Source organism: Xenopus tropicalis, chromosome 10 (genome assembly GCF_000004195.4).
Source record: "Xenopus tropicalis strain Nigerian chromosome 10, UCB_Xtro_10.0, whole genome shotgun sequence".
Classification (NCBI taxonomy): Eukaryota; Metazoa; Chordata; class Amphibia; order Anura; family Pipidae; genus Xenopus; species Xenopus tropicalis.
The window spans coordinates 40,007,420-40,030,688 of record NC_030686.2 but is presented as its reverse complement, the minus strand read 5'-3'; the positions used below and the strand labels follow the sequence as shown (position 1 = coordinate 40,030,688).

General features: G+C 49.3%; 1 protein-coding gene across 10 annotated transcripts in view; it reads left to right on the top strand.

The window, feature by feature from the left end:
- The window catches only part of ptprt (protein tyrosine phosphatase receptor type T), a 120,250-nt gene extending 97,930 nt beyond the window's left edge, over positions 1-22,320 (top strand). For 6 of the 10 annotated variants that reach the window (XM_012952797.3, XM_012952796.3, XM_004918538.4 and 3 more), the window contains 16 exons: positions 303-338; positions 814-1,001; positions 11,313-11,400; positions 11,815-11,891; positions 11,980-12,016; positions 12,111-12,208; positions 12,328-12,444; positions 12,551-12,705; positions 12,801-12,936; positions 13,143-13,292; positions 13,429-13,602; positions 18,785-18,916; positions 19,457-19,582; positions 19,724-19,887; positions 21,220-21,355; positions 21,536-22,320. In XM_012952797.3, the coding sequence (XP_012808251.1) occupies positions 303-338; positions 814-1,001; positions 11,313-11,400; positions 11,815-11,891; positions 11,980-12,016; positions 12,111-12,208; positions 12,328-12,444; positions 12,551-12,705; positions 12,801-12,936; positions 13,143-13,292; positions 13,429-13,602; positions 18,785-18,916; positions 19,457-19,582; positions 19,724-19,887; positions 21,220-21,355; positions 21,536-21,589 (1,868 nt within the window). In that variant the 3' untranslated portion in view covers positions 21,590-22,320. The remainder of the gene's footprint in view (positions 1-302; positions 339-813; positions 1,002-11,312; positions 11,401-11,814; positions 11,892-11,979; positions 12,017-12,110; positions 12,209-12,327; positions 12,445-12,550; positions 12,706-12,800; positions 12,937-13,142; positions 13,293-13,428; positions 13,603-18,784; positions 18,917-19,456; positions 19,583-19,723; positions 19,888-21,219; positions 21,356-21,535) is intronic. The other 4 variants (XM_004918539.4, XM_002932870.5, XM_012952800.3 and 1 more) reach the window with 2 other exon arrangements.
- The last annotated feature ends 949 nt before the right edge of the window (positions 22,321-23,269 follow it).

Genomic DNA, 23,269 nt, shown 5'->3' with positions numbered 1-23,269 from the left:
TGAGAAAGGAATTCCCCAGGTCAGTGCTGTCCAACTGTAAAGTGGGGCGATTATTGATGAGATTATAGTGAAACGATGATACAATATAAAGTGGTCAGTGGAATTTGTGAGCAATGGGGGGAGGGGTGGGGGGGGATAAGAGTCTCTTGAAGGGCCACACCTGGCTCTTGGGTCTCTGTTGGACAGCCCTGCTCCGGGTAAAGGGTTTGCTTAGGGACTAACCTTGTTCTGATACTGTGCTTTGTCCCTTTTTCCCCCCACACATTCTCCATGGACCTCACCCTGCTGCTCTTTCCTGCCAGTCTCCTCAGACACCGTACCATCCTTAGCCCTTCTAGGTAACAACGTCATTTCATCAAGGCAGTCACCATTTTGCAGTGAAATAGCTCAGTTCTATTGGATCATTCCCAAGAATAATGAGATATGGACCCATTACCAAGGCCCTGATTCATACCCCATCTCCCAGCTCATGTGACCCGTGCCGTACCCTATACCATACAAACCAACCCTGTTCAGAACTGCACCCCATCACAAATCCACTGTCCACGTACTGACAAAGAGCAGTCTCTCATTCTATGTTCCCTAATGTGTTGTCGCATCCACACACACATGTTCTACCATGTTGCATTTCTTTATTTGCATGGATGGAGTTCCAGGTGTGTTCCAAGCATGGGTGTGCAACCTCCACCCTCCAGCTCTTGTCCAACTCCTAGCACCCCCCCTGGCAGTCCCCCCTGTAAGACTCTGTGTGTGTTTTATTTCATCACCGTCATGTCTGATTTCTATTGGCCAACCCCTTGTTTTGTTTTAAAGACAACAGCCACGTGGATATGAACCAGCCAACATTAACCATCCAGACCCACCCATACCGCACATGTGAGCCCCTAGAGATGGCGTACCCCCGCGGGCAGCTTCAGCCTGCCATTCGAGTGGCAGACCTGCTGCAACATATCACCCAGATGAAGAGAGGACAGGGCTATGGTTTTAAGGAGGAATATGAGGTCAGTGTTTATTCTTTAATCACACATTTGTCTATTAGTTCATAGAGACGGGACAAAATATCCACGGAGCTTGCAATCTAAGTCTAAACCATTCCTGTATATTTTTGATTGTTGAATGAAATGAATCCACGTAGGTAGAACATATAATGCAAATTCAGTGCACGTAGCACCCTGGCCCAAATCAAACCCAGCACCCTGATTGCTCTCAGGCAACAATGCCCAAGTGCCAGGGTGCCCCCTACAGCATTACCACCATTATGGGTTCCTGCAGTATTATCCTATTTTTAACTGAGTTTATCCCTCTACCTACTCTTTATATCTGCGTTTCTTCCTTTCTTTTCTTCTCTCCAATAAACCCCCCCCCCAGTTGCAGTAAATCATTGTTCATTGGCTCTGTGATCTTATAAATATCCTAGTGTGCCAATCATAATGCCCGACACGCTGACAGCCATTTAGTCAATGTGGATGCACAAAAAGCATTAATGACCCCAGAGAGCTTGGATCAGTTCTTGTGCGTTTAATCAGTACAAGCGTATAATCTTACACCTACACAGACCCCTAATCTGTTGCTCGTCCCTGCAGATCTCATTCCTTCCCCAATATTCTCAGCCTGCACTGCTCATCCGCCCCGCACCCCCCGGCTTTGTCCTGCCGCAGCCGCCTCTGAAGTGGTAATTTTGCCGCCTCTTTCTATTAAATTGTTAATCTTCTCTAACCGGAAGCATTAGAATGTACGCTGTGGGCTGTCATTAACCCAGCAATACTGCTCTGGGCGGTGACTGTACCCAGGCTGCTCAATGAGAGCCAATCTCCTCTCCATTAGGACCATCGAGAGCATTTGGCAGATGCCCCCAGGAGGAAGCCATTAAATACAAACACACAGGCAGGCCAGCTGAATGCACACAATTTAACTACCACTGCACTGGGCCAGGCACAACCATGGCTGGTCCCTCCATCTTTCCCTTTGGCCCATTTGGGTTCTCTGCCTTGTGCGCCCCATATAACTGGCATATCCTTCATCCCATTAAGGTGCAGATTAATCAAAAACTCACCACAGAATACTTTCCATTCATTCCTATGGGGTTTTTAGAAGGTAATTTATCGGTGAACCCTATATTTTACTCATGGATAAATACATAGTAATGAATAGAAAGTTGGTGAAGTTTTCTGTGGTGAAATCTCACATTTTGATAAATCTGCCCCTACATCGTGTCCCTGATCAGCTCAGATTTAAGATCAGTCAGTACAGTAAAGCCTGTAAGGTCCATATTACCCCCCCAGCACTTACTAACTGGAGAATTCAGCCCCCCACCGCCCTTCTGCACCTTACAGGCATACTCTTTAGTGTCACCTACATATTACAAAATAACCTCCCCCCAGAACACCCACATTTTGCTGACAGTACAAAGCCACATTTGTTTCCAAACACACCAGCAGCTGCTGTAGATAAACCTGTGGGTGAATTTTCTGTAGCAATAGGAAAAAAAAAAGCCATTAAAAGCAGCCTCAGCGCACACAGGCAGCCCACGACTGGGATCTGAGCTTATGTGTGAAACGGCTGTGCCTTGATATAAAATGAATGTGAAGGTGTGGAACCTGAGATCCGTGCCGGCTGCAACGTGGCGCAGTTGTTATTAGGCATCCAGGCGGCAGTCAGGCAATCGGCCATGTGACAGCTACTGCAACAGGAGAATATGTGCCGATGGCCTGCGTTATATCATAGGTGCAGCCACCAGGGAGTGTTTATTATAATGTTCATTATATACAGTATATACCTTGATTATAAGGAGTTAATGGTATATTATACATACGTGCTGGGCCATAGCAGGCTAATCCGATCGTTTGGGCATCAGCCCACAATCAGATGATAATGGGCACCAATGCAGGCCATTAGGGAAGGGCCTCATATTAATACAGTTCTTCCCAGACAGAGTTTGTACTGACAATGTACTTGCTAGCAAATTTGTAATAATTATTAAGTGCACTGCCAGCCTGCCTGAGATCTGCCCCTTTCTCACCTTCTATATTTACCAAATCCTCAATTGATTCCATACTTAACATGGTTCCACCAATTTACACCACTACCCACCCCGTTGCGGTCTGCCCTCAGCCCCAGCTGGTATAGTTCTTATAAAAAGGGTATAGGGCCCATATGTGGCTAGCTACACAGGGACCATATGTGGGCAGAACTGGCAATTACCCATACAATCAACCAACACCCAAACAGACACATATCTTGTGATGGCTGATCACACTAATGGCCAGATGAGATATGAGCAGACATTCTGCTGCTGCCCCATCTACATGTCAATAAGGGCCATAGGTACATGCAATGTTTAGTTGGGACTGGTACCCGAGGTACCATACATGGCCAGACAGCTGGAGAGTATTGGTCATGGCCAGACAGCTGGAGAGTATTGGTCATGGCCAGACAGCTGGAGAGTATTGGTCATGGCCAGACAGATGGAGAGTATTGGTCATGGCCAGACAGATGGAGAGTATTGGTCATGGCCAGACAGATGGAGAGTATTGGTCATGGCCAGACAGATGGAGAGTATTGGTCATGGCCAGACAGATGGAGAGTATTGGTCATGGCCAGACAGATGGAGCGTATTGGTCATGGCCAGACAGATGGAGAGTATTGGTCATGGCCAGACAGATGGAGAGTATTGGTCAAAACCAACCAAAGAGCCCAACCCGATGTGGCCACCTTGCATTCAGGGGAGCCTTGGCTAGAATGAAATGAGTAGAGGCAGAAAAGGGAATGGGATAACTCTATTCTGAGCCCGCCTCCCATTCATGAAGCCACGCCCAATGTTCCCAAGCTAGTGAGCGCATTTCGCACCTTCGCCGATTGCGCTATTACTGTCTCTCGCCTCCGTTTATATTTTCTCTTAATTATTTCAGATCAGGTTTTTCTGTTGAACGTGAGTTTTTGTTCACTCCCGGCCTGGCTCGTTCTATTATCATCTTCCTTCTGCTACAGATCTGCACCAATCATTACACCGGCTTTATGGCTCCCATCTCCCCGCTGAATGTTTGGGTTTCTCCTATCTCTCCTGCTTGGCGACTGCGTTCCCTCCCCACTGCCGTCTCTATTTCTCCTTAAGCAACTTCTTTCCCCCCCACTTCTGCGCTTATCTTCATTTTAAGCAGCTTTCACTTTTTATTTCAGATTCCTTCTTTCTCAATTTACGAAGCTCTTTGCGGTTCCTTTGTGTTCCGCCGCCCCCGTCTCGCAATCCCTCTCATACAATATCTATTTAGTGACCCTGCCACTTTGTGCTTTACAACTCCGTCACCTCACTCTCTCATTTTGCCTCTCTCGCCGGCTCTCTCTCTGCCCCTTTCCTCGGCTGGCCCCTCTCTCTCTTGCCATTTTATCTTTCTTTTCCCTTAGTCTCTCTCTCCCTCTGCAGAATTGCAGAATAACTTTATAAATATGTATCAGTTAGCCCTCTCAGCGCCGCTTCTATTCGGAGATATTGAGGGAATTAATGGGGAGAAAATTTCAGCACAAACGGCGCATTTCTTTGCTTACAATCAGTGCTGATTCAGAGGCTCCTGCAGCATTTATTCGCTGCCCGAATTACATTTGTTGTCAAGGAAACCAGGCTTAGAAAGCCATGATTGCTTATACCGCGCGTTTGCGGTGATCACACCGTGTGCAGACATCTTTATTACTGGGCCTTTAATGTGTGGCGGGTATGGCGAGTGCCCGGTGCCAGGAATAGTGTTACACACCGGCAGCACTAAATTCCCTGTGTCCTTATTGCTATCACACTGCCCCCGGTACTGTGGCCCCGGCCCCCGGATCAGCTCAGACTGACGGACTCCGAGCCCGCTTATTAAATATAAATGCTGTTTCTCTCAGGGCACAGTTTGATTTGCGCAGACGGCTTTGCCTCTTGTGTTAGAGAAATACAAAAAGTCGAGTTGTGCTGCTGATTGGTGGGGAAGGCTTTATAGTGCAACCAAATGTGCCCCAGAGCAGAATGGGCAACGGTCTGGTCTGTAATGGGTAGAAAGACGGGTAAAATATATTCTGCGAGTATTAAAACTTGGTACAAGTTGGTTGAAATACACAGTGGATTTATTTGGAAGCTCTGTCGTAGTCATTTAAAGGGGTGGTTTAAGTTAACTTAAGTTAAGTATGTTGTAGTGGCGTAACTAGTCAGCACCGGGCCCCCTCACAAAAAAAATTTCAGAGGGGCCCGGTGCACAGTGCCAGTTTCCCGGCCCCCCACCTGCAACCTCAGGTCGCCCACATCCACCACAGCTAGAAGAGTGGCTGGGGGTCTTTACAACTATAAGAAGAAGACTCCATGGTCCATCAGATGGGGGTGACAGAACCCACACACAAAAATGTATGGCTCTGTGAGGCTACAGTTTCATTGTTATCGCCATTTTTATTCCTTATCTTCCTATTCAGGCCTCTCCTATTCATCTTCCAGTCTCTCACCACCTGGTTACTAGGGTAAAGTGGACCCTAGCAACTAGATGTCCTACAGGAGAGACATTTCAGCCGCTGGTTGCCAATGTTTATTTGTCCCTACCAACTGGGCAGCAGCTCTGAAGTTGGAATGTTACAAAAAGAATACCAACAGAACCTAAGCCTCTAAACCAACATGATTTTTGGTTGGCGGGGTCACAGACCCCAGCATTTCCAAATGTTAACTTTAGAATATTGTGCTTTTTGTTACAGCTATGTTTATTTATTGTTTTGAGTTCAGCCGTGATCCCCCCATTGTGGTTCCCTCTCACATAAACCGCAGCGCTTTTCTATATTACACACAAACTCCTAGTAAATACACGGGGGGCTTTATTCTGCACGAGTTTCCTAGTTGTGCTCCTGCTAAATTGGTCTCTGAGAGCTGCATGTGTGTCTTTCCTGCGCTACTTTGTTGTTTAATTTATTATCGTTGCTAAGATACCGTGTGAGCCTCCTCTCTTGGTTGCTAAGCCGCCATCTTGGTAGAACGCCAGGCCTGTTATGTTGCTACGGCTCCATATTTATAAGTGACATTATGTTTGGCAGCTCGGTAGCATTATACGCCAGCGACGCTCCGTACTCTGAAATAACGGCGGCCTCCAGCTATTCACAGATAAAGTGATTTGCATAATTTTATAGCGACGCAAAGCCGTCTCTCCCACTAAATAACGCGCTATAGATCCCCTTATCTGATTGGGAGCCACTTCCAAGTCTGGGATTTCACGCCGCGGCTCTTGGATTATTCATGGGGCTCTGAGCAGAACATCTCAGCCGAGTATCTGTGAGGAAGGGCAGGGCTGTGCGGCGCGCCAGGAGAACTTCCCAAAATCTTATTATTGTGAGGGGCCATTGTCGCTTAGGGGTTAAATACGTTGAGTGGGAGAGAAAAAAATCTCTTTGTAAAGACTTAAGTTGCGCATACACATTGAGATCTGCTCATTTGGTGAGGTGGCCAGACAAGCGGATCTTGAGCGCCTACATTCTGGCCCAAACTGGGCTGATCCAATCACAATAGCCACCTGTGCAGGCCTGTCGGGAGTGCGTCAGTGTGTATAGGTGGTCCTATCCCCCAGCACTATATTCTCCCTAGGGCCAAACAATCAGATTAGATTCATATCACCCACATTTGGTGAGAATATCGGGGGGAAAGATCCAAAATGTATAGTGTAAAGGTGCCCATACACGATTGCCGATTCTAGCTGTCGATATCTGTCCCTTAGACCGATTCGGCAACTAATTGGCCCGTGTATTGGCACTACCGACGGGCTTGCCCGACCGATATCTGGCCTGAAATCGGGCAGATATCGATTGGGCAGGTTAAAAAAATCTACTGGGATCAGGGACCGCAACGGCTCGTTGATGAGGTCCCTGAACTGACTTTGCCTATGCCCGTCGTTATAATTCCATCATTTGGCCCCAGGGCAAAACGATCGACTTAGCCTGAATTCTCCCGATGTCGCCCACCCGTAGGTGGGGATATTGGGAGAAGATCCGCTCGCTTGGTAACATGGCCAAGCGAGCGGATCTGAAGGTGTATGGGCACCTTAAGGCCAGTAAAGCTGCCCATTGACTTCCAAATGTACTCGTTTGGCAAATTGGCCACCCACACTCTGGGCCAAACCAGGCTTATCCAATGGTTGGCCTGGGGCCAATAATCAGATCATACAGAGGGGCCTACAGGCTGTGGTCCTCATCAGACAGGAAAATGTAATCTGCCCACTTGATATATGGGTGATTTTCTGCCTGATAGTGATTGAACAGCACCTAGAATATTGTAGTCATCTTTGCCTCCGTTTTTGGTTCTATGAAACTGTGCCACAGTGCTACCCCTTGTATGCCTAGGGTAGGGGAATGGCTGGGTGAACCATAGACGAGGAGAAGGACATTGGCCGTGGGCATCTACCGGGCCCATATTCTAAAGGGGGTGTCTCTGGGGAGCAGAAATTAGGCCGGAAATCAGACTTGGCGCTGTACGGGTTTTAGTGACATATCTATAAACCAGAAGCTGACATAAGCCTATCCCCCGCCCCCCGCAGGACCCCACTGTTTGATAATACTGTCTGTTTTCCCCTCGACTGCTTTGAAGTGGGATGGAAATGAGCTGTTACTGTGCGTGGCGTCTCTGCTGGGAGATTAGCTGCTATTAGGATGCTGGCTCTTTTAAAGGCAAATAGACCTCTGATCAAAGCAGTGTTCCCAATTAACCGCTCATTACCTGTCTGTCTCCATACAGAGGATCGGTCTGTGGCAAATAGGAAGCATTCGGCATAGCTGTTTTGCCTGTTTTATGTGAAAATCTATTAACCTCTGTGCCGCCAATTTGGATTGTGACACATGGGGTAAAGGAGGGGGGTCACAAGGGATAAAAATGCAAAAAGAGGAGGTAGAGGATGGTGAGAGGTGAGCGTAGAGCAGACACGTAGATGGGAGAGAAGGAGAGAGAGATCAGGCAGGGGGAGAGTATTAGAGGAGATTACGGGCACGGGGCTGCACAGGGACACGCCATTGTTTATTGTGCCACCTTTCTGTTTGCCAGATGGGCTTTGCTGTGTATTTGTACTGCATGATGGATTCTCATAAATAATAAGCAGTGTGTGTGCTGAAGGAAGCACCATGGAGATCAGGTGAGGCAGAGACGGAGCAGTATATGAAATGGAGAGTCCTGGTGGGGCCCCGTAGAACTGAAGGGCTCAGAGACGGAGCAGTATATGAAATGGAAAGTCCTGGTGGGGCCCCATAGAACTGAAGGGCTCAGAGACGGAGCAGTATATGAAATAGAGAGTCCTGGTGGGTCCCCGTAGAACTGAAGGGCTCAGAGACGGAGCAGTATATGAAATAGAGAGTCCTGGTGGGTCCCCATAGAACTGAAGGGCTCAGAGACGGAGCAGTATATGAAATGGAGAGTCCTGGTGGGGCCCCATAGAACTGAAGGGCTCAGAGACGGAGCAGTATATGAAATGGAGAGTCCTGGTGGGTCCCCGTAGAACTGAAGGGCTCAGAGACGGAGCAGTATATGAAATGGAGAGTCCTGGTGGGGCCCCGTAGAACTGAAGGGCTCAGAGACGGAGCAGTATATGAAATAGAGAGTCCTGGTGGGTCCCCGTAGAACTGAAGGGCTCAGGGACGGAGCAGTATATGAAATAGAGAGTCCTGGTGGGTCCCCGTAGAACTGAAGGGCTCAGAGACGGAGCAGTATATGAAATGGAGAGTCCTGGTGGGGCCCCATAGAACTGAAGGGCTCAGAGACGGAGCAGTATATGAAATGGAGAGTCCTGCTGGGTCCCCATAGAACTGAAGGGCTCAGAGACGGAGCAGTATATGAAATGGAGAGTCCTGGTGGGTCCCCATAGAACTGAAGGGCTCAGAGACGGAGCAGTATATGAAATGGAGAGTCCTGGTAGGGCCCCGTAGAACTGAAGGGCTCAGAGACGGAGCAGTATATGAAATGGAGAGTCCTGGTAGGGCCCCGTAGAACTGAAGGGCTCAGAGACAGAGCAGAATATGAAATGGAGAGTCCTGGTGGGTCCCCATAGAACTGAAGGGCTCAGAGATGGAGCAGTATATGAAATGGAGAGTCCTGGTGGGTCCCCATAGAACTGAAGGGCTCAGAGATGGAGCAGTATATGAAATGGAGAGTCCTGGTGGGGCCCCGTACAACTGAAGGGCTCCTCCAGGCAGGAGCAGAAGAGGCCTTGGGCATAGCTCAGTAACAAAGCCACATCTCTTAGATCTAAGGTCCCGATAGATTTACACAGTATTTATGTATCCCTTCCGTTCTGCTCCACTCTTACTTGTGCTTAGTTGGTGTGTGTTCTTCCCTCTGCTTCTTCATGATGCCTCTTACCCTTTATCATCCATCTGCTAGCCTCTCCTTCCTTTTACTCCTCTCTCCTTTCTGCTCTTCTTCCTCTTTTGTTCCTTTTCTGTTCCAATCAATTTTCACTTTCTCCTGATCCAAGTCCCCCTCTCTCCAGTTCTGCTCCACTTTGTCTTTTGCTGCTCTCCTTCCTCCCTTATCACCACATCACTTACTTTCACTTTCTCCTTTTTTTTTCTTTCCACCATCACATCTCACCTCCGTGCCAATCAGTTAGGCTCCACTCTAGCCTTCTCTCAGCCTCTCTGTTTCTTCTCAGTTCTACTTCACTTCATCTTCTGCTTCAGTCCATTCTCTATTTGTACTTCTGCTTCACTCTATCATCTTCTGCTTCAGTGTCTCTTCTCATTTTGGTTCCATTTTGTCTTCTCTCTCTTCTGCTCTAGTACATCTTTTCTTCTTGCTCCTGCTCCATTTTATCCTCTTGCTTTTCTCTTTCTATTATGGGGAAAAAAAACCAATTTATACAGGGTTGTGGTGACGTCACATTAAGGAGAATACAAACAGGCAAAGTCTTCTGTTGATGGAACAGTAAAGATGCCAAATGGTCACTGTTTGTGGCGTCACCCCTGTGTGAGCTTCAGGCATAGCATTCCCCAAATATGAATGTGGGGGTAACTGGCAGAGTGGGGTGGGAATGCTGCTATGTTCCAGCGGGTGGCGGTAGCGGACAGAAGCCATGTGTGCCATTACCCTGAACTTTAGCAAATGGGTTTCTGCTGTAGTGTAATGGGGATTTATAGGTCTCTTCACTGGCAGAAATACTAGCCCCCTGGGGAACTGGAGAATATGAAACGTCTTGAAATCTTTTCACATCCTGATATATTTAATGGAAAGAGCCATTTCTGAAAATGTTTTATCATGGCTTTAAAATGAAAAGAGAAATGCAGGAAGGGAAGGCAAAAGGATGAGGCCGATTCCGATAGAGACGAGACTTTAAATCAGACAGAAAGAACCCCAAAGTGCCACTTATATGGACAATCTTTGCACAAATCCAAACAAAGTAAAATATATATATTTATATATATATATATATATATATATATATATATATATATATATCCTAAAAATGTGTTGTATAGAAATACCCATAATAATCATGTGGTGGGATTGCACTCATGTTACTTATCTGCTAACAAGCAGCCAAATCAACTTGCGAGGGTCTGAGCCACAGCTATGGGCAGTGTTATGGGGGGTTCCCACTAGGAATAGAAATAACTTGTAGCTCCTCTTACATGCTTGCCCCAGGTATGTACAAGCACTCAGGCCAGCCATCTAACAGAAACCTGCCCACTTACCATGTTGAACTGCACCGACCTGGGACTGTCCCACCATGGAGGTACAATATTAGTGATGAGTCTGTACGTTTGCTCCCCAAGATATACAGCCACGTCAAAGGGCTCCAGTACAGCTGCCCATACATGTTAAGATCTGATGAATAAGTGGTTCTTTAACCAATTTAGACACTAACGCAGTGGGTTAAACTGGGATGATCCAACTGTTTGGCCACCAGGCCAACAATTAGGCCATAATAGCAGCTTAGGGAGAGTAGTCAGGAGAGGACTGCGTTAACACTCTCATGTGGACCTCAAAAAATTGTGAAAATATCAATCAGACAGGACCTTCAGCAGCCTCATATATTGACCAATAAGCTGCCAGCTACGTATGGTCAACTTCAGTTGACTTAATGGGGAGGTTTTCCACTGATTTGCAATTGCATTAGAATCTTGTTTTTATGGGGAAATAGCCCCTTAATAATAGGGCCCTGAGTGACTATGCAGAGGGAGAGGAAAGAAATTCCATTCCACAAATTGATCTCTTCAGTTGTGCAGACAGTGGCAACACTAGAAGTGAGAGCAGCCTCCAGGAACTAGTCACTACGGCAAGCTTGGCAACTATGAACAACAGTTTAATTCTAATTAGCGCCTTTGTCCCTCGTTAGGCACTTCCTGAAGGTCAGACGGCTTCCTGGGACACTGCCAAGGAGGACGAGAACCGCAACAAAAATAGATATGGAAACATCATCTCCTGTGAGTACTTCCACCGGGAACCCAAAGTGGTGGAAATATGAAGTCCTGATAGGACCATAACTAATAACCATCTACACAGTATTGTTTTCTCTTTATCTGTCCCATGGTTCCACCCGCCCTTCAGCCTTCATTCTTCTCTCTGCAGCCTTTTGAGCTCATTCTTATTATCACCAACACATATGTTCTTCTTTCTGCCCAATTTTCCAACCTTCCCAGTGACCCCAGTTACAATGGTTACTATAAGTCCCATACCAGTGCCTTACATTTCCCCTTCAGCTCTGGCTGTGACATTATGAGCAACTTTGCCAACCGTGACACATGTCATTGCTCCAGGCTGATCCCAGGATGCGCCCAATTCCCCTCTATTGACCTTGGGGTGTGCGTTTGTTGTGACATCTCTGCCTTTCTCCCCAGATGATCACTCCCGTGTCCGGCTCCAGCAGATAGAGGGAGACCCACACTCTGATTACATTAATGCCAACTATGTTGATGTAAGTCACCAAGATAATCAGGTACATACGGCCATGTGGTCAACAGGTCTATTTCATTAACCCTTTCCATTCTGTAATTGCGTTTTAGGGCTATCACCGCCCACGATATTACATCGCCACCCAAGGTAGGGAAAAACTTTCCAATGTTATTACATATATGATCATTAAATGTGGTCAACAAACGACAGTTGTTACTGTTATTCTCACTTTCATTTCCAGGTCCCATGCAGGAGACAGTGAAGGATTTTTGGAGGATGATATGGCAAGAGAACTCAGTCAGTGTAGTCATGGTGACAAACTTAGTGGAGGTTGGAAGGGTAAGAGACAGAGAGAGAGAGAGAGAGAGAGAGACAGAGAGAGAGAGAGACAGAGAGAGAGACCAAGCAGGGACATTCCAAATAGGGTTCCTAAAAATTCCTTCCTGTTGTGTCTGCAGGTAAAGTGCGTCCGATATTGGCCTGATGAGACTGAAGTCTACGGGGACATTAAGGTGTCTCTCATAGAAACAGAACCGTTAGCGGAATATGTCATCCGAACGTTCACTGTACAGAAGGTAAGTACATCACCCAACCAAGTGCTCCGCTCAGCAGCAACTGGGATAGATGCACCGGGGGGGTTTGTACTTTGGGGAGAGTGAGATTGTGCTCTGTGTCCCTCAGAAAGGTTCCCATGATATCCGGGAGATCCGTCAGTTCCACTTCACCAGCTGGCCGGACCATGGAGTGCCTTGTTATGCTACTGGGCTTCTGGGCTTCATCAGGCAGGTCAAGTTCCTCAACCCGCCAGACGCTGGACCCATCACTGTCCACTGCAGGTACTGCCTGGTCCCCTATATCCGGTTCTCTTGATCTGTGTTCCAGTTTGTAACTGTGGCTGCAGAACATCATTAACTGTAAATCTGTCCCACAGTGCTGGAGCTGGCCGGACTGGCTGCCTCATTGCCATTGATATTATGCTGGATATGGCAGAGAACGAGGGTGTTGTGGACATATTCAACTGCGTGAGAGAGCTCAGGGCACAGAGGGTCAACATGGTGCAAACAGAGGTGAGGAACGGAAACGAGAAACCCCAGCTGTACCAGTGCAGGGCAACAGTACATTATATTGGAATTACTTTTATATACTTTCATTTCTTGGTGCTACTGTTCCCTTAAGGCTAAAGGCCAAATAAGCAAGCAGGCACTTTCACACAAACTAGAAACCTTTCCATTGTTGGGACACTTGTGCTTATCTAGTTTCTCTGCCCCTGCAGGAACAGTATGTGTTTGTGCATGACGCCATCTTGGAAGCCTGTCTGTGTGGTAACACGGCCATCCCTGTCAGTGAGTTCCGCTCTGTCTATTACAACATCAGCCGAATGGACCCACAGACCAACTGCAGCCAAATCAAAGATGAATTCCAGGTGTGTAATAGATAAGGAACCCCACCCCCCTGCACCAACAGTATATACACTAGTACATAAAGCAGCCATGTATACGAATAGGTGCAATTACACTGCAGTTCAGCTGATGAAACACTCATATTTTCCCCCTTTACAGACCCTAAACATTGTGACCCCAAGGGCCAGGCCAGAGGATTGCAGTATTGGCCTTTTACCCCGCAATCATGACAAGAACCGAGCTTTGGATGTCCTACCACTGGACCGCTGCCTGCCCTTCCTAATCTCAATGGACGGAGAGACCAGCAACTATATCAATGCTACACTTATGGATGTAAGTATGAGTGGGGGCATATCGTGGGGTGGGGGTGAGTAAGTATGAGTGGGGACATACCGTGGAATGGGGGCGTGTAAGTATGAGTGGGGACATACCGTGGGGTGGGGGCGTGTAAATATGAGTGGGGACATACCGTGGGGTGGGGCGTGTAAGTATGGGTGGGGACATACCGTGGGGTGGGGGCGTGTAAGTATGAGTGGGGGACATACCGTGGGGTGGGGGTGTGTAAGTATGAGTGGGGACATACCGTGGGGTGAGGGCGTGTAAGTATGAGTGGGGACATACCGTGGGGTGGGGACATACTGTGGGTTGGGAGCGTGTAAGTATGAGTGGGGACATACCGTGGGGTGGGGGCGTGTAAGTATGAGTGGGGACATACCGTGGGGTGGGGACATACTGTGGGTTGGGAGCGTGTAAGTATGAGTGGGGACATACCGTGGGGTGGGGGCGTGTAAGTATGAGTGGGGACATACCGTGGGGTGGGGGCGTGTAAGTATGAGTGGGGACATACCGTGGGGTGGGGGTGTGTAAGCATGAGTGGGGACATACCGTGGGGTGGGGGTGGGTAAAGTATGAGTGGGGACATACCGTGGGGTGGGGGTGTGTAAGCATGAGTGGGGACATACCGTGGGGTGGGGGTGTGTAAGCATGAGTGGGGACATACCGTGGGGTGGGGGTGTGTAAGTATGAGTGGGGACATACCGTGGGGTGGGGGTGTGTAAGCATGAGTGGGGACATACCGTGGGGTGGGGGTGGGTAAAGTATGAGTGGGGACATACCGTGGGGTGGGGGCGTGTAAGTATGAGTGGGGACATACCGTGGGGTGGGGGTGTGTAAGTATGAGTGGGGACATACCGTGGGGTGGGGGTGTGTAAGCATGAGTGGGGACATACCGTGGGGTGGGGGCGTGTAAGTATGAGTGGGGACATACCGTGGGGTGGGGGTGTGTAAGTATGAGTGGGGACATACCGTGGGGTGGGGGTGTGTAAGCATGAGTGGGGACATACCGTGGGGTGGGGGCGTGTAAGTATGAGTGGGGACATATCGTGGGGTGGGGGTGTGTAAGTATGAGTGGGGACATACCGTGGGGTGGGGGTGTGTAAGTATGAGTGGGGACATACCGTGGGGTGGGGGTGTGTAAGTATGAGTGGGGACATACCGTGGGGTGGGGACATACTGTGGGTTGGGAGCGTGTAAGTATGAGTGGGGACATACCGTGGGGTGGGGGCGTGTAAGTATGAGTGGGGACATACCGTGGGGTGGGGACATACTGTGGGTTGGGAGCGTGTAAGTATGAGTGGGGACATACCGTGGGGTGGGGGCGTGTAAGTATGAGTGGGGACATACCGTGGGGTGGGGGTGTGTAAGCATGAGTGGGGACATACCGTGGGGTGGGGGTGTGTAAGCATGAGTGGGGACATACCGTGGGGTGGGGGCGTGTAAGTATGAGTGGGGACATACCGTGGGGTGGGGACATACTGTGGGTTGGGAGCGTGTAAGTATGAGTGGGGACATACCGTGGGGTGGGGGCGTGTAAGTATGAGTGGGGACATACCGTGGGGTGGGGGTGGGTAAAGTATGAGTGGGGACATACCGTGGGGTGGGGGCGTGTAAGTATGAGTGGGGACATACCGTGGGGTGGGGGTGTGTAAGCATGAGTGGGGACATACCGTGGGGTGGGGGTGGGTAAAGTATGAGTGGGGACATACCGTGGGGTGGGGGCGTGTAAGTATGAGTGGGGGCATATCGTGGGGTGGGGGTGAGTAAGTATGAGTGGGGACATACCGTGGAATGGGGGCGTGTAAGTATGAGTGGGGACATACCGTGGGGTGGGGGCGTGTAAATATGAGTGGGGACATACCGTGGGGTGGGGCGTGTAAGTATGGGTGGGGACATACCGTGGGGTGGGGGCGTGTAAGTATGAGTGGGGGACATACCGTGGGGTGGGGGTGTGTAAGTATGAGTGGGGACATACCGTGGGGTGAGGGCGTGTAAGTATGAGTGGGGACATACCGTGGGGTGGGGACATACTGTGGGTTGGGAGCGTGTAAGTATGAGTGGGGACATACCGTGGGGTGGGGGCGTGTAAGTATGAGTGGGGACATACCGTGGGGTGGGGGTGGGTAAAGTATGAGTGGGGACATACCGTGGGGTGGGGGCGTGTAAGTATGAGTGGGGACATACCGTGGGGTGGGGGTGTGTAAGCATGAGTGGGGACATACCGTGGGGTGGGGGTGGGTAAAGTATGAGTGGGGGCATATCGTGGGGTGGGGGTGAGTAAGTATGAGTGGGGACATACCGTGGAATGGGGGCGTGTAAGTATGAGTGGGGACATAGCGTGGGGTGGGGGCGTGTAAGTATGAGTGGGGACATACCGTGGGGTGGGGGCGTGTAAATATGAGTGGGGACATACCGTGGGGTGGGGGCGTGTAAGTATGGGTGGGGACATACCGTGGGGTGGGGGCGTGTAAGTATGAGTGGGGGACATACCGTGGGGTGGGGGTGTGTAAGTATGAGTGGGGACATACCGTGGGGTGAGGGCGTGTAAGTATGAGTGGGGACATACCGTGGGGTGGGGACATACTGTGGGTTGGGAGCGTGTAAGTATGAGTGGGGACATACCGTGGGGTGGGGGCGTGTAAGTATGAGTGGGGACATACCGTGGGGTGGGGACATACTGTGGGTTGGGAGCGTGTAAGTATGAGTGGGGACATACCGTGGGGTGGGGGCGTGTAAGTATGAGTGGGGACATACCGTGGGGTGGGGGCGTGTAAGTATGAGTGGGGACATACCGTGGGGTGGGGGTGGGTAAAGTATGAGTGGGGACATACCGTGGGGTGGGGGTGTGTAAGCATGAGTGGGGACATACCGTGGGGTGGGGGTGTGTAAGCATGAGTGGGGACATACCGTGGGGTGGGGGTGTGTAAGTATGAGTGGGGACATACCGTGGGGTGGGGGTGTGTAAGCATGAGTGGGGACATACCGTGGGGTGGGGGTGGGTAAAGTATGAGTGGGGACATACCGTGGGGTGGGGGCGTGTAAGTATGAGTGGGGACATACCGTGGGGTGGGGGTGTGTAAGTATGAGTGGGGACATACCGTGGGGTGGGGGTGTGTAAGCATGAGTGGGGACATACCGTGGGGTGGGGGCGTGTAAGTATGAGTGGGGACATACCGTGGGGTGGGGGTGTGTAAGTATGAGTGGGGACATACCGTGGGGTGGGGACATACTGTGGGTTGGGAGCGTGTAAGTATGAGTGGGGACATACCGTGGGGTGGGGGCGTGTAAGTATGAGTGGGGACATACCTTGGGGTGGGGACATACTGTGGGTTGGGAGCGTGTAAGTATGAGTGGGGACATACCGTGGGGTGGGGGCGTGTAAGTATGAGTGGGGACATACCGTGGGGTGGGGGTGTGTAAGCATGAGTGGGGACATACCGTGGGGTGGGGGTGTATAAGTATGAGTGGGGACATACCGTGGGGTGGGGGTGTGTAAGCATGAGTGGGGACATACCGTGGGGTGGGGGTGGGTAAAGTATGAGTGGGGACATACCGTGGGGTGGGGGTGTGTAAGTATGAGTGGGGACATACCGTGGGGTGGGGGCGTGTAAGTATGAGTGGGGACATACCGTGGGGTGGGGGTGTGTAAGTATGAGTGGGGACATACCGTGGGGTGGGGGTGTGTAAGCATGAGTGGGGACATACCGTGGGGTGGGGGTGGGTAAAGTATGAGTGGGGACATACCGTGGGGTGGGGGTGTGTAAGCATGAGTGGGGACATACCGTGGGGTGGGGGCGTGTAAGTATGAGTGGGGACATACCGTGGGGTGGGGGTGTGTAAGTATGAGTGGGGACATACCGTGGGGTGGGGGTGTGTAAGCATGAGTGGGGACATACCGTGGGGTGGGGGCGTGTAAGTATGAGTGGGGACATACCGTGGGGTGGGGGTGTGTAAGTATGAGTGGGGACATACCGTGGGGTGGGGGTGTGTAAGTATGAGTGGGGACATACCGTGGGGTGGGGGTGTGTAAGTATGAGTGGGGACATACCGTGGGGTGGGGGTGTGTAAGTATGAGTGGGGACATACCGTGGGGTGGGGGTGTGTAAGCATGAGTGGGGACATTAGCCCAGCTTCCTGCTGTCACTCTTGCAGAGATGAAAATCTCTTTTTAAGGTTCCTGTCTGGCAGCAACCTGATTGGCCAGCTTGTAAAATAATAAATCACCTGGCCAATTAGATTGATGTACAAGTGACCTGGAAACCACAAAACTGACTGTGACCCAAGAACAGCAAAATTGGCTTATCAGGCCCCCGGGGGGGTACTGGGCTGGGCATGAGTGGGGACTGGAAGGGGCAGCAGCTCAAACTGTATGACCCCTTGACAGCTCTATATCTCTGCCCAGTGGCCATAACTAGATACTATTGGGCCACAGCAACTTAATTTTCGAGCCCCCATAATGTCCACAGGTTGCCCTGTTTCACCAATATATATTGTTCATAGGGTCCCCTATACCCCCTGGGCTTCCTCTGTAGTTTTGCCTCTGCTTCTGCCATTATTGGGTCACCCTGAAATGTCAGGCCACCTTGCACTGATACTGATAGGGCCCTGAGCCGGTGCATGAGCGGCTGTGACAGGACGCTAAGATTAGTAAATAAGCATTGGGCAAATAAACAGTTTGCTGCACAGAGGTGTTTGGGTGGCGGATGTGCCCCCTCGCAGTGCTTTGCTGTCACAGAACATAGAGCTGTGAGTGTCACTCTCCGCAGTGCGATGCACAGATCTGTCACGGGGAGCGGTGTCCTGCTTGTCACATTCCCAGGGGGTGGCCCTGATCTCTCTGCTTGTGTCACAGATCTGACAGCCGCCGGCTGTGCCAGGAATATTTCTACAGATTATCTCATACACACGACTGACAAACTGTGTGATCTGATGCCGCCCCGTGCCTGCCAATGTATATGTATTTATGTGCCTTTTGTCACAGTCTGCAGCGGTGGCTGCTGGGTAATATAGCCACAGAGATGAGAGCTGGCGTCTTATTGGTAGCAAGATGCTGTCGAAGAGACTGCATGAACCACAGGCCCTTTCTGTCCCAGAATATTCTGTTAATCTGCCACTTTGTCTCACTGTCATCTTCTGTCGTTGTTATATAACGTCACGGCCTGTCTGTTTGGTCCCCTAGAGCCATAAGAAACCCGCTGCATTCCTGGTCACACAGCACCCGTTGCCCAACACTGTGCCAGATTTCTGGAGGCTGGTGTTTGACTACAACTGTTCCTCCATAGTGATGCTTAATGAGATGGACTCCACTCAGGTAACGTTCTGCCGGGGACTCCCCCCTTGTTCAGTAGCTTTACAGTTTGGAATTTTTGCAGCTATCTGGCTGCTAGGGTCCAAATGACCCTAGCAACCAAGCAGTGGTGTGAGTGAGACATTGGAATATGAATAGGAGAGGCCTCCTAAGTAATAAAGTCTAACAATAAAACTGTAACCTCAGTGAGCAACAGTGACCCCATTTAAACCTTTCTATTACAAAAATGAAGACCAATTGAAAATTGGCAAATAATTACTCATTTTATGCCATACTAAAAGTTAATTTGAAGGTGAACTAGCCCTTTAATGTGCCCAATGGGTGCCTCTCATGCCCTATAAATCCATTTTTCCTCACCGCACTATTTTCCCTTTACCTTCTGTCTCAGTTGACCTGCCCTTTCTTAGCAGCATCTTCCAAACAGTTAACTACACTCCCCGTACTCCCCCCCCCAACAGTGCTTACTATGTAGGTAGCCGTATCCCTTGCTGTTCATGCCACCCTGGCCTGTGCCCTCTCTGACTGATGTGACTCTGCCCCCAGCTCTGCCTGCAGTACTGGCCGGAGAAGACCTCGTGCTGTTATGGGCCTGTGCAAGTGGAGTTCGTCTCAGCGGACATCGATGAGGATATCATCAGCAGAATATTCCGGATCTGTAACATGGCCAGGGTAAGCCAGACGCAGAGGGGCCACCTGGCACTTTAGCAGTGAGACAATACAAAGAAGTAATGACGCTTGTGCCAGCAAAAGGCCTGACCAAGGAAGCTAACATATTTGGAAGTGAGAAATAAGGCATTGCCTGTTTTGCAGCCGCAAGATGGATACCGCATTGTACAGCACCTGCAGTATATCGGCTGGCCGGCCTACAGAGACACCCCGCCTTCTAAGCGCTCCATCCTCAAAGTGGTGCAGCGTCTGGAGAAGTGGCAAGAAAAGTACGATGGGAGGGAAGGCCGAACAGTTGTGCACTGCCTGTAAGTTACTTTCCTACCTCGGCCTTCAGCCTACAGTTGGGCAATGTTATGCCAGCCGGGCAATGTTATACCAACCGGGCAATGTTATGCCAGCCGGGCAATGTTATACCAACCGGGCAATGTTATTCCAGCCGGGCAATGTTATACCAACCGGGCAATGTTATTCCAGCCGGCAATGTTATACCCAAAGGGCAATGTTATACCAACAGGGCAATGTTATACCAACAGGGTAATGTTATACCAACAGGGCAATGTTATACCAACAGGGTAATGTTATACCTGCAGGGCAGCGTTATACCAACAGGGTAATGTTATACCAACAGGGCAATGTTATACCAACAGGGTAATGTTATACCAGCAGGGTAATGTTATACCTGCAGGGCAATGTTATACCAACAGGGCAATGTTATACCAACAGGGCAAAGTTATACCAACAGGGTAATGTTATACCAACAGGGCAGCGTTATACCAACAGGGCAGCGTTATACCAACTGGGCAATGTTATACCAACAGGGCAGCGTTATACCAACAGGGCAATGTTATACCAACAGGGCAATGTTATACCAACAGGGCAATGTTATACCAACAGGGTAATGTTATACCAACAGGGCAGCGTTATACCAACAGGGCAGCGTTATACCAACAGGGCAATGTTATACCAACAGGGCAGCGTTATACCAACAGGGTAATGTTATACCAACAGGGCAACGTTATACCAACAGGGTAATGTTATACCAACAGGGCAATGTTATACCAACAGGGCAATGTTATACCAACAGGGCAATGTTATACCAACAGGGCAATGTTATACCAACGGGGCAGCGTTATACCAACAGGGTAATGTTATACCAGCACGGCAATATTATACCAAAGCTCAGCTAAGACCCTGCTGGCAGTAACTTCCCTACAGAAATTCCAGTACCTGAGAAACCAAAGAAAAGCTATGGCACTACAATGGCAGAGAGTCTATTGGCTTGTGGTGATTGAGATCACAGCACTGTATCTCTCCTTCTGTGCTGGCCCAGTCCCCCGTAGCAGTGCTCTATGGTGCCCATCACAGGACCATTCACTTACTGTGTAGAAATGAAAGGAATAGGGGTTTGTATTTGCAGGCACAGACCCCAAGTATATTTATTTTCAAAGGTTTTCAGGCTACAGGCCAGCAATCACTGGGGCTCTGGCCAGTGTAACACAGCTAGTCATGGATCGTATATATGGCCAAATGGGATTTTGCATCAGAATCCCATAAAATCTTGGGATTAAATTAAATTCCCAATTAAAATGGTGTATTTGGTGCTTCTGTAATTTAAACCATTCCTGTGTCTTCCCCAGGAATGGAGGGGGCCGAAGCGGAACGTTCTGTGCTATCTGCAGTGTGTGTGAGATGATCCAACAGCAAAACATCATCGACGTATTCCATACCGTGAAAACCCTGCGAAATAACAAAGCCAATATGGTGGAAACACTGGTGAGTATGGTCTGGTATTTTCTTCTTACACACACAAGCGCTATTGAGCAATACCTTCAACCCCTTTAGCATCCCGAGTAGGTACGAAAAGCTCCAAAAAAGCATTTTGGGACCCCTAATTTACTCACACACACACCATAATGATTTTCTCATTCTCCGCTGATGTTTCCCTCTCCCCAGGAGCAGTATAAATATGTATATGACGTTGCCTTGGAGTACTTGAGTTCCTTCTGATACTGTTGCTTCTGGGGGAGCTGGAACCCTGTGGGGTCGGAGGAGAACAAAGGACACTGCTGATCTGGACCTTGCCCTGGGGACACAATATCACACAATCATTTCAGGCTTCCACGTCCATAAGAGGCGCTCCTGCAGATGAAGAGAAGGGGGTGTGGAAGAGGTACCCCATAAAAACCAATGCCTTTTTGTCACTTGTTACTGTGATCCTGTTGCCCAACTCTGTCCATGACTCTTTAGCACAAATCCTTGCAACGATTTACTGAACATTTGCCACTCTTTGCCCTCCTGTCCGGTTTCATACATTCTGCTCTATATATATATATATATATATTTTCTAAATATAACGGCACAAAATTCTGAGACAGCCTGAAACCTATTTAAAAAATGACTCCTGATTCCAAACTCCAGCACTTAGGGTGAAATTAGCACCCTCGCAGCCACGAGCAGGCCCTGCAGATTATTTGCCAAACCGCTGCTCGGTGATGCCACTGCAGCCAATCATAGGGTAAGCGATGGGGTGCCCAGGGTAGAGGTGACTGCAGACCCTCCCCCACCCCCCCGGGTTGCAAGCGATGTGGTCTTGTCTTCTTTATAATGAACATGTCTTTATTTATTGCTGTAAATGTCCTGGGGATGAAAGCTGTTTGTATTTTGGGGGGGAAATGTCTTGCAATGAAGCGTCCGATAAAATTGTGATGTCTCTTTTCTTAATAAAAGTCTGTAAATGAGTTGCCTTGTGTACAGGGGGGCATGTTCCATTCGCTGAGAGTTGGGCCACTTCTGATCCACTATAAATGGCAGTGCCAGGGAGAGGGAGATTGGCACAGAGATAGCCACAAGAAATGGAAGACGCCTGCTTTCTCTGACATAGAATAAGAGAAGTTCCTCCTACACAGCTGGCCATATGCAGGCAAATTTAAGGTACCAATTTGGCCCCTTCAGACCGAATCAGTATCTGCCCTTGTGTGGGCCCCTGGGCAGGTTTGTAAATCCTGTTGGGCCAAGGACCGCATCGGCACCCATTATGATCTATTATTTGCCCCAGCATGTAGGTGGCCAAATTGGGCACAGATCTGCTCCCAGACAAGCAGATATTAATGTGCATGGGCAGCTATACTTATGGGCTGTAAGGCCAGCTAGCAAAGGTCCAGGTAAGAAATAGTTCTTGGTGCTCTGACAGATGTTCAAGATTGCCGAGTGTGTATCCAAATGCCATGCCGCTAAGCAAGACAGGGACACTAGTACCCAGGCAATACACACCCACACACAAGCACTAAAGTAACTCTATTAAATCATTAAATGACTCCACTTTATGCATTACACACTTGTTTGTTAGGCACAAGGAAGCACCATTCCTGCTTCACACGGGGCACTTACATGGGCCTTTGCCTTTACAGGCAGCTACTCATGGCCGAGACTTGCAGCGAATCTGCCTGGGATTTTCTAAAGGAAAGAAATGTTCTTTGTTCTGCTTCCAAGAGGGAGAGCTGCTCCAGACCTCCAATTGTAAGAATATTTTGAAGCCCCCACCCCAGAGTAGAAAATAGCACTTCTGAGTTTAAAGCCACAAAACTTTAGCACAAATGAATTTTGCATTTGATATGGCGGCTAAATGTACTAAGGCTATCATTTCCTGTACAACGCACACTTTTATGCAAATAATGAGGCATTGAAAGC